Source organism: Haliotis cracherodii, unplaced genomic scaffold (assembly GCF_022045235.1).
Source record: "Haliotis cracherodii isolate W230 unplaced genomic scaffold, xgHalCrac1.p SCAF_5, whole genome shotgun sequence".
In the NCBI taxonomy this organism is placed as follows: Eukaryota; Metazoa; Mollusca; class Gastropoda; order Lepetellida; family Haliotidae; genus Haliotis; species Haliotis cracherodii.
Window position 1 is genome coordinate 15,540,783 of NW_027266308.1, and position 11,628 is coordinate 15,552,410.

At 37.6% G+C, this 11,628-nt stretch overlaps 1 protein-coding gene across 2 annotated transcripts; it reads right to left on the bottom strand.

Moving 5' to 3' along the window:
* Window positions 1-230: 230 nt before the first annotated feature.
* On the bottom strand, window positions 231-11,625 carry LOC139443215 (RNA-binding protein lark-like). 2 transcript variants are annotated; one of them, XM_071224187.1, is made up of 8 exons: window positions 11,557-11,625; window positions 6,049-6,183; window positions 4,960-5,043; window positions 4,242-4,321; window positions 3,835-3,858; window positions 3,002-3,280; window positions 2,590-2,625; window positions 231-315 (listed from the first exon to the last, which is right to left on the bottom strand). In XM_071224187.1, exons 2-8 carry the CDS (start codon window positions 6,181-6,183, stop codon window positions 303-305), a joined length of 651 nt encoding a protein of 216 aa, XP_071080288.1. In that variant the 5' UTR covers window positions 11,557-11,625; the 3' UTR covers window positions 231-302. The 2 variants fall into 2 exon arrangements, with proteins under 2 accessions (XP_071080288.1, XP_071080287.1); XM_071224186.1 differs by lacking the exon at window positions 231-315 and adding an exon at window positions 324-1,924.
* Between the last annotated feature and the right edge of the window lie 3 nt (window positions 11,626-11,628).

Genomic DNA, 11,628 nt, shown 5'->3' on the forward strand with positions numbered 1-11,628 from the left:
CCATATCATTCATAGGCCTTTTGTCGGGTAATTGTAAGGTGTACAATTTACTGCTATGATTAGTAGAGCAACTGGTATCTCAATTCAAAAGCTAAATATAGTATAGATGACCACAAAATACTCAAGCAGAATACTTGCCTGAAGACAATTGAACCTTTTGATTCTGAAATTAATAATCAACTGAGAATGACTGAGCAATGGATCTTTCCTAAATTTACTTACACAGCTTGGATCGGTTTCATCCTGTAAGGAGATATGCAACGCTGTATGAAAGGGCATGTGAGTTTGTTACACATGCTATTTCAGTCCCAAGAACTGAAGAAAGAGAAAACAAATATTTATAACTGCATGATGAAGAACATGATGTAGAATATTCACATGTGATCTTAACTTGGCACTCCTAACCAACAGAAAATCAAACTGTGAAAAAAAGGCATCTTATTTTAGTGCCTCTCACAATGCACATGGTTGAGCAGGTTTTTTTTGCTAGTGCAATTGTTAAAAAGAACAGTTATGTGCAAAATAAAAAAAAAGATTGATGAACTATTTATACCAACCTTCAATACATCTTCTTAAGCATGTTACTAACCTTTTATCCTTCCATTGTTCACAAGGATATTTAGCTTTTAAACTCTTTAGTCACTTAACGAGCTAACCTGATCCTATTCGCAAACGAGCTGAAACACTGCTGATGCGAAATTGAGAATCTTTCATTCCCCTCTTTACTTAATATGTATTATATGTTTGTAGCAAATAAAAGCCCTTCTCCAAAATGTTCAAGAAACAGTTAGTATTAAGATTTCAGTCAGTGGTGGGTTAGTTTGTCTTAAGTGTATTCTAGTTTTGGTTGAATAATATTTCAAACCTTGATACTGTACCAAATTCAGAACATTTGCAACCTTGTACTCTTATGATCAAGGTTACCCAGTCACAATACAAAATGAACAAAGTCTCCAACTTCATTCTTCCTGCCCTCCCAATCGAAAGTTCTGGGAATAGATGCAGAATACTACCAATTGTTGCAAGGTTAACCGTGAAATAAAAAAGGAGCAAATAAAGCAACACCAGGGTGCAATGATGATACGCAACACGACGCATCGCGTTTCCGTTCTCACGATAGGAAACATATTGCTACAACAGTGGTCAAAATAATGGAAAATTTGGAAAACGGATTGAAGTGTTAGGAGAAGTTGACAAAACAAATCCTAAGTTTGGTTTTATTTTCTTCCAAAGTAGCAATGTTACTGTTATCGTGGAAATTAACCATTGCAATCCCCATTGGATACTCAGCGAAAACTGCGGTAAATACTCCAAGAAGCTTAAAGCGGAGGAAAGTCATAAAGATGCCGTTCGCGATTCTATACACAAATGTGTGTCAAATCTACACGGCAATAACATCAAGAAGGAAACAGAATGCTGAATAAATAACAATTATGAACAGTTTTTTAGGCCAAAAGGATTGCCACCAAATTTTCTAACAATCATCATCCTGTTTCCTTTAAAACTTACACTGTCTTCCGTCCTCTAGGAAAGTATTCTACAAAGATGCAATTGTTGTGACGCAACCGATTTATTTATAACAATAATATACTGAGACAATAAAATATGAGAATACAAAGTACATGAATGTAACTTAAAAGACAATGAAGACTGATGACACACTAAAAATCTCTGACACACGAGAATGCTGCAACGCTTCAGGGGTAGACGACGTCAGCGAATTATTTCATAATTTGTAGGACCATGTAGAAACAAAAAGTCTTTAAACTCTTGTATGACAACAAAAAAGCTGTGTTAAGCTCGATTCCATGACGAAACCATCCCCCTCGCACGTCATTTATCCTCGCACTCGATTCAGTAGGGCGCAGGCACGCGGGCAACCGCTGGCGAAGCACGATTTGCCTTTGGGGGCGGCGGCGGGTAGCTGTATATGCAAATAAAAACATGACTTATACTTCCATTGTATATTACAGCACACCCATAAAGCTCTAAAAGCAATATGGCTTTTGGACAATATTTTTGGACAGCGAGAATTTCGTAACCGGTCATAAACTTCCAAATTGCTGAACAATTTGCCTCTTCAACAACTTCTATACAAGCTGAAGTGGTTGATTTCAGTAACACGATGCCCCATGTTTCTCTTGCTGTTAATGTCACAGTAACCGAAAATTGTTTGATGCAGTTCATAAAAATAGTTTTCAAAATCTCAAACATATTTTACAGTATATTGTACAATTCTCTACATTATATTGAATAACATCAAAAATGTATTATATGCAGTTGCCAAAAAAAATACTACTTGTTTTATCTTTCACATTAACACAAATGGGAAGCAAGCTGAGACTAGTCACATTAGTCGCTAACAATAACAAGTGAAAATGCTTCGTATCATCTGCAATAGCTATCAGGATCTTGTTAAAATAATTTTCTACTTCTTGCTGTATATCATCTACCCATGGACACATATTTGTTTAGTAAACACTTATACAATACTGTCATTCATTCAATTGGTGTAGTTGTTAAATGTAAGATTCCTTTAAAAGTTGCATTAGTTGCATTAGGAACATTAAAGACTAGAAATCTTCTCACGGTCTCTCTCTTGCATAGTAGTCATAGTAAGGATCTCTGAAAAAGAAATTTCACATTCATAGTCTAAACACACAAAACTAAACAAACATATATTTGATTTGACTTGAGCAAAGACAATGTGTGATTTGGCAGTTAACATGTTTAAAAAGATAATGGGTCATTGTCACCAGAGGATAATCATGTGACCATAACTGAATGACGCTTCTGTTTTTAAAAACATGACAACAAAAGAGATATGATCATAAAGGCAATACTGGAACAGACAATAAAAAAGTACCTTTAAAGCCATGACCTTTCTTTGTTTCTGAAAGTCTCGATCTTTTGTTTAACTGACGAATATGACCTCATTAAGTCCCTACCCACATGAAACAGTTTCTTGCAGTTTTGACCAGCAATATGTATAGAGGCTTACCTTGGGGGTGGTGACCTTCTGCCATAGTACTCCGGTGGGGGCCTGGCATAGGGGTCTCTCTCTCTGTAGTATGGATCCCTTGGGGGTGGGGGAAGGGGGCGTCGATCATAGGGGTCAGCATATGGCCTGTATCTGTCCATAGGGGGAGGAGGAAGGTAACGGTCTCTGTAGTAGGGATCATCATATGGGTCTCTGTAGTAAGGATCTCTAAGATCTCTGGGATCCCTGTATGGAGACTTGTACAGATCATCGCGACCAGGTTTGCGAGGAGGTCGGGACCTGAAAAGACATCCAGAAAATGATGCCAGTAATATTATCAAAAGAGACATGACAGTTACTGAATATTATCTAGGTTTTATTCACTATGTTTACCAAGTTTCGTTTACTGCTCCATTGAACAATGCTTTGATATGTTGAGTCAGCATACTCTAGGAGGAAAGCCTGTCTTGATGCATATCAGTCATATCAGTTTGGTGGGACTCATGATGACGGGGTTAGTCCCAACAAACTGAGAATCATAATCAGGATGATTGTAGGATATAAACCTACGATCATAGGATTGAGGCACATCCAAGAAACTTGATTCTGCACAGCTAATTGTAGCGTTATCAATTTATCATAAACAAAGTTCAATTGAATCACATGAAGGGAGTAAGCAAGTGAATGTTGTTTTACATTCCAGTCAGCTATATTACAACTATATCTGTAAATTACAGAATGTTTGTTCCGAATGCAAATAATAGTATAGTTGGTTCCTGAGTAAATGAATATACATCTTCCCGCAAAGGACAAATTTACGTCAACAATTAGCTGTAACAAAACATTCTACTTACGGTCCTTTGGGGCAATCTTTTGACCTGAAACAAATATGAACAGGATTTTTAATACATTATCAATATGACAGATGGATGGATGGATGGATGGATGGATGGATGGATAAAATACAAAAGTCCAATGATGAGCTGTATAATTTACTCAACATGTTTCACGCATGTGATTTTCAAGAGGACAGTTATACCGTTACGCTGTTTTTCTTCAGATAATTCATGATTATATATATATATATATATATTAGTCTGAATCAAACAGACAAATAGCTGAGAGCACAAAAGTATGAGAAATAGCGACAGGACGATTCTGAAACATTGATGCATCATGATATAGAATAACTAGGTGCAACACAATTAAGTGAAGCTACTGTTACACATGGAAATCATGAATACTGAAATAATTCACACACCAGTGTCCTTCCTTCCCACATCTGTAGCAGTCTCCTTTCCTGCCCATCCCTGGCTTCTGTCTGACCTTGCTATGTGACAGCTGAAATATGTACAGTCATTGTCTGTGTTTATACATACTTAATCAAACAACTAATATGACAAAAAGTAAGAACACATGGTAACTCTTTTACACATAAACATATTTAAGTATTCTGATGGCAGTCTGAAACGTTTGCCACTGGTCCAAAACCTGAGTCAGGTATGGTCAACACATCAACACCAAAATTTACTAAATATGATGCCAAGTGACAAGATCATGCTACCTGACACAAACTTGTTTCGCATAGTGAGTGAGTGAGTATGGTTTTACGCCGCTTTTAGCATTATTCCAGCAATATCACGGCGGGGGACACCACAAATGGGCTTCATGTTTCGCATAGACTCTGATGGGCTAATTATTGTATAAATTCATCTAAAAAACTTTGAACTTGGTGTCAAACTTGTGTCACGTGTCAGTTTGCAATATCCCAACCCAATCATCACAGTCATGGTGGATCACAAAAAGCTGTTCGGACATGACACTCAGCATGCTCAGGTTGTGATATGTCATACATTGTAACCACCTGATCTCAACTCTTTTGACAAGCAGCAGATAGTGGAGTACCTTTCTGCCTCAGACATTCCAGCAGGATGGAAGAATATGGTAGTCAAATTACTTTTCAAGAACAATGAACTTACCTCAACCTTAATGTTAGATCCTTCAAAGTTTGATCCATCTAGGTTGTCAACAGCAGTTTTAGCTTCATCTGCATCAGCAAAGTGCTACAAAAGACACACAAGTGCTACATACAAGGAACACTTACAAAACGTATCCTAATCAGAAAGTGTTTACATGGAAGTGCTCAACCACATGGCCAGGGAGCAGCAGAAATTAATTCATATTTGTAGGTAATTGGTAGTCCCTTAAGATATACCGTATTCAACGTAATAAGCGCCCACAGCGATATTTGCTAATATATTGGCAAGTGAAGAATCCGAATTAGCACCCCTTCCAATTGCACACAAGACTTAACAGGGGTAGAAACCAACCTTTTTGGTCCAATGGTCCTTATAACGCAAACATATAGCAAAACCCTTAAAAATAGCAAATTTCTCCTAGTCCTTATGTTACCTTAACAATTGGGCAGTTTGGCAAGGACTACAGGACTAGTGCCAATTTCAATAGGCACTCTTGTGTTATATGCACACTTATATGGGAAAATATAGCTGTCGTATATAAACATTTCAGTCTGTCAGCATCAACACCGAAATTAACGATTTTTCAACTTTTTTTTTTTTCACCAAAATAATATCCTAATAAGAGCCCCCTATTTCTAATTTTGAGAGCACCCTGGGCTTATTAGGTAGAATATGGTATGTGTACAGCAATATACACTGTACAAATTGTCAAATGTACATAATACAGTAAAACCACAGGAAAGCTGGCATATTGTATCATCAGTTGTAAATCTGTGGTGCATTGATGAATCAAGACACTATTGACTTAAGAAATTTCTACTAATCCTATGGATACCTACAAACAAGGGATGAAACTATAGCAGTAGCACCAGTTCCTGATTTAGCAAGTTTAATTGTTTCAGAATTGACTTCAATATTGTTGAGTTAATGGAGGTAAATAAACATACAAACCTGTGTGTACACTGAGTAAAACTGCAGATAAATCAGTTAACAATAATAACTCTTCAAACTGTAACTTTAATCATTAGACAAAAGTATGATATCAGTTATTCAAGTGATTCTGTAAATGCTGTGAATCAAAATACTTACAATAAATGCATAATTTCTGATGATATCACACTCCACAATACTTCCATATGCCTCGAACATTCTCTGTAAATGGATTTTGGAGCATGATTCTGTAAGGTTACCCACAAACACTTTTGTGGGTACTTTGCTCGACATCTGAAATAAAATTAAAATTAACAACTTAAATCTTAATTTATGTGTTTTGTTTGTTTGTGTTAATGCCACATTCAAAAAGATTCCAGCTGTATGACAGCAGCATGTTAACAATCGAGTCTGGACTAAATAATCCGGTTATTGATATTCACGTATTATTGGGAACGATTTAGGCTGTAGGGCTATGATGACATGCTATCAACAAGTAACCACCATATCCATTTGATCACCCCTTGCATCCAGCATAAGTTGCTGGAGACCCTACCTAACCAGGAATCCCCATGGGGTACCTAAAATATGAATGACATTAATAATATATAGGATATAGCAATGAACATAATGAAGAGACTGTAGAGTGCTCATTTCTACTGATCATGTAATGTTTTTTAAGTTTCCTTATGCTTATAGTAAAGAACAGTAGCCAGACCTAAAGGATAAAAGAACATTTTTCTTTGGGATCAACACTCCACTTAACATGCTTAAAATTCAGCACTTTAGTCATTGTTGACAAACAAATATTTTAAAATTTCTCGCATCATATGAAACAGACTATGTAATATATGCTTGACAACAGACATGTATTAAAGACACAAGTTCAATATGTGCCCACTTGCGTTTGTTGGCATTCTTGATTGGGAAAACATAAAGAGTGTTCCTCCCTTATTTAGTTTTTTATAATAACAAGAACAAAACTGAGCGTGGCTCACTAATACCCACGACCCGCCTAGTGTGTCAGTAGTTTCAAATTAACATAGCTACGATAGGGTTAGGATTTGAAAAATTCATTAAAAATTGGAAAATTGATAGAAACAATTTTTACTTTTGACTGCACACCTCAATATAACACAGATTATATGTAGTAAGTTTGAGATGAATCCACTGAATAGTTTAAGAGAAATCACGAGGACAAAGTTTTCCGACGGACAGACGGACAGAGCCTTGGTATAACTATATAACCCTGACCTTTTAGGTCGGGGGTACAATAATCTTTCAGAAAAATGCACCTGAGAAACATGTTTTATACAGTCTTAAACATGTTAAGTAATATTAATAAGAAACAAGGAAGGTCCAGTGATCATAAGGCATACACCCAAGGTATAACAAGTCAACTGGCCAAAAATTCAAATGCAAATGTAACCCAAAAGATCTACAGGTATCGGCTACTGGTAATTAGTCAGCGATAAAAACTAACAGTTTTAGTCCACTAGTCCAGATAATGATAACATATAGCAAAACCTTTAAAAAGGGTAAATTACTACTACAGTCCGTTTGGCTCCAAATGAGAACGATGAATTGCAAAATAACTCGAAATCCAGAAAAGTGTATGAAACATCAATACGGTACTTGACCATGAATACCCTTTACCCAACAAAATCTGAATTTTGTTTATTTTAAGACCCATGACGGATGAAGTTCTTTAAGAAACTATCATGTAATTTTGTATAGAAATGTGTACATGACACGTAGGGGGACAAACCGTGGACGGAACAGCGCAAGCACAGTCTGCACAGTGACCATGTTCATTCAATGACAAGATGCGCTACTCAGCAGATGTTAAACAGTTGATGTTGAATGTGTATGATTTCTTTAGAAGTGAAGCAGAAAGAGCAAAGCCTTTTTAGGCAATTAATACATTCTTGAAATGAGCTTCAAAAGCTCTTGGTATGTCCCCTCAGAAACTTAAAAATGTTGTTTGTCGACGAGATACAAATAGTCAGGCCAAGGAGGTAGGGAACATGTCAAAACCATGCAAGGTTGATAAAATTGTTAAACTGCACTCAGAAAATAAGTACCTGTCCCTAAGAATTTTGAAGAAACACATTGAAACTGACCATGATTTACGTGTTACAAAGTACAAACTATGGCAGCTGTTGCATACATTTGGTTACAAATACAAAAAGATAACTGGAGAAAATAGGGCTGTTTTGTGTGAACGGTCTGACATTAATCGTTCCCAAAAATCATTACCTTCGTACCATCAAGCAGAAACGTGAAGAAGGATATGAGCCTGTCTACTTAGATGAGACATGGGTAAATGCGTCACACACAGCCAGCAGTCAGTGGGTACCCAGTGGTGTCTGTAAGGAGTCTGGTAGAAAGTTACCAATGGGAAAGGGTGAAAGACTCATAGTTCTCCACGCTGGTTCTGCTAGTCAGGGTTTTCTCCCAGACTGTGACCTCGTCTTTGGAGCCAAGGCCAAAGACAACAGGGACTACCACACAGAAATGAACGGCAATATATTTCTGGAGTGGGTGAAAGATAAATTAGTCCCTGCTTTGCCTACCAAGTCTCTCATTGTCATGGACAATGCACCGTATCATAGTGTGCAGGATCCAGAAAGCAAGACTCCAACCTCTTATAACCGTAAAGGAGACATGGTTACTTGGCTGTAAAGGGGGAACACATTACCTTTCCTTCTCGAGCGACGAAACCACAGCTCTATGAAATTATCAAAACTATGAAACCTGGCCCCGTGTATAAAGTTGACAGTTACATCAAGGGTCAGGGTCACGCTGTCTTACGACTGCCACCTTATCACTGCGACCTGAATCCAATCGAGTTGGTATGGGGCATCGTCAAGGGTGACGTTGGGCGATCATACACAACGTTCAAATTACAAGACGTTGAACAACGCATAAAGGAATCCCTTGGTCGGGTAACAGTAGAAACATGGAGGCGTTGTGTGGCCACAGTCGTTGACGAGATAGAGACATGTTATTGGTCACGAGATGGAGATGGACGGCCAGCAACAGTCCAACCTATAATAGTGGCAGTCGGTTTGGGCACCAGCAGTTCCGACGACGAGATCTATGGCATCAGCAAGTCAGATTGCGACTGAAATTATCATGAGACGGCCCCTCTGTCATTTCCCCTGTGCCTTCCACGGTTTGTCCCCCTACGTGTCATGTACACATTTCGATACAAAATTACATGATAGTTTCTTAAAGAACTTCATCCATCATGGGTCTTAAAATAAACAAAATTCAGATTTTGTTGGGTACAGGGTATTCATGGTCAAGTACCGTATTGATGTTTCATACACTTTTCTGGATTTCGAGTTATTTTGCAATTCATCGTTCTCATTTAGAGTCAAACGGACTGTAATGAAGGATGAAAAAAGCTGTATTGAACAGATTAATGGTGCTGATTAAGGGTGAAACAATACACCGATATTCCGATGCATCGCGATACTTGACCCACGATAGGATATACGATACACGTGGGTCCATTTATCGATACGCCACGATACGGAACGCAAATCTCAAGTAAAGCGTTTCCTCGCTATTGTGCCTTTCAATAAACCGCTAACTTGGTTATAGCGAGCGGTAACGCATGGCTCCCCAAAACGTACTTACATTTTTAATAAGCTCAGGTTTTACACCAACATGTTTTTCCCCATCTCAAAAAACATTATTAGCTGATCCCCGCAAGCACATAACACCGGAAATACCTGTCAGCAAATCCGAACTGAAGTACGCAATTAAATACCATTACTATACTATCTTGTTATTAAAACGTGTTCATTATATTTCTGGACTTGTGTTTGTAATATATTTTATTAATTTTATTCAAAATTTCATTTAATATTGTTTTCATTAAGTTATGTGAAATCATGTGTGAAGAGATACTGCAACCTCGGTCAGATTACCGCTTTTGACGTATTGAAAAGAACTTTAGTTGCTAGAGAATGGATACATATATTGAAAATGCCATACTTTGACTCCTTAAAAGTCATGTGTGTGGCAATTTGGCGAATATATGTCAACATAAGGTTTTCGCAATCGAAATACATGTAGCACGGGAAGTCCCTAGGGTGACTGATCAAATTGTTCCATACGTAAAAATATCCTGCAACAGCAATCACCAGTACCAATATGCTACACTTGTGGTTCTTATAATTTGAAATATTATATATATTTAATATATATATATAGTAAAAGCTGCAACTAAGCTAAGGTAACACGATATTGGAATATATTATTCCTGATAAAATTCTTTGAAGTTGTATCACCGGTGGAGTACATTAATTATTTTCTGGTGTTTGAACTTTGAATTGCTTTTAAGGAAAGTTGGAGAAAGTTCCAACTTCAGTAGTCTGGTTATTATAAAATAATTTTGACTGTTACAAAATCATGAAAGGTTCAATCTTGACATGCTTTAAGTCTTGTTTTATTTATCATTGCGTATCGAGATACGTATCGTATCGTGACCTTCCTGTATCGTTGCAGCCCTAATGCTGATGCACTCTAGAATCAGTGAGCCTGGCCCATATCTGCATGTACAATCTTCTACTCAGTTTCAGCTTCTCTTTGCGAAATAACAAGGGTTCCTTGAATTCTTTTTCCTTATTTACGTCTAAAATAACGTGTACATATACGGTCTGTATACAGAAAGGTATCCTAGCCAAAATCAAAATACAGAAAGGTACCCTTGAACAAGTCCATTCCGCCACAGGGTGCAATGAGCATAACCGGTTCTATTTGTCACTTCCTGTATGCCAAACTGGGGTCAAATTCAACATGGCAGTATGTGTTCGTCTGGAGGAACTTTTGGATTATCTTCTAAAGTAAAATACCTTGTGATGTATGTATATTAATCTTATATTCCGGCAATATTCTGGGATGCAAGCATGCACTCATAATCAGGCGAACTGGAACTACAACATGAACCGTTTTTGGGTTGGGCATATGGACTCATCTGCTGTTTAGGGTAAGTTTCTGTATCCTGATTTCGGCTAGGGTACATTTCTGTACATAGAAACATACCTGGGGGTAGTACCTGTGCTGACAACAACCGCTTTGGCCTCATTTACTGGTTTTGTTCCATGACTCCTTAAATATTTCTCCTTACATAGAGATCATGAATAAAGACCACTTGACTACCATCCCTTATGGATCATGAGTATTGCTTGATGCACTCTTTGAGGAGGATTTCTACATTTCCTGAATATTATTGGACAGCTGGATGAAAAATAAAGCACCGTTGGTGGCTTTCTTCATTGGAGTTCTGCAACGCTTTGGGCGCAAAATTTACCAGTTCTGCATATATGCGTGCTCTTCCGTGTTTACAAGCCATGTTATTACCACAAGTCGAGGTTTGGAACTTTCATCGACATGCGTTCTTTTCCTAGTTGTCCCTCAACATTCGCTAGTATTGATAATATTATTTCGCTCCGCAGACTCCTGCTTCCGCAACACATTGAACAAGCCACCATTTTGAAATCTGAATGTGGCCAACTTCTGATAGTTCATAGATTAACGAGCATTTACCCTTTCATATGTATTGTCGAACCGCTCAAATAAGTACCGTGCATGTTACAATAAAACAAATAAAGCATTTGTTAATGAAAGGAGTTGAAAAACCACAATATTTACATTAGGTCTTGGTTTTCACGATGTACTGACGCTTTGTTTCTGTTTCGTAGCGCCCACTGTTGGCAGCAGATG

What these genes read in the sequence shown, in the direction of transcription:
- LOC139443215 (XM_071224186.1), bottom strand. Translation starts at nt 6,183, where the DNA reads ATGTCGAGCAAAGTACCCACAAAAGTGTTTGTGGGTAACCTTACAGAA. An exon ending in GATCTAACATTAAGGTTGAG is followed by an intron (nt 4,322 to 4,959) that starts GTAAGTTCATTG and finishes TACATATTTCAG; the next exon opens with CTGTCACATAGCAAGGTCAG. An exon ending in AGAAGGTCACCACCCCCAAG is followed by an intron (nt 2,626 to 3,001) that starts GTAAGCCTCTAT and finishes TTTCTTTTTCAG; the next exon opens with AGATCCTTACTATGACTACT.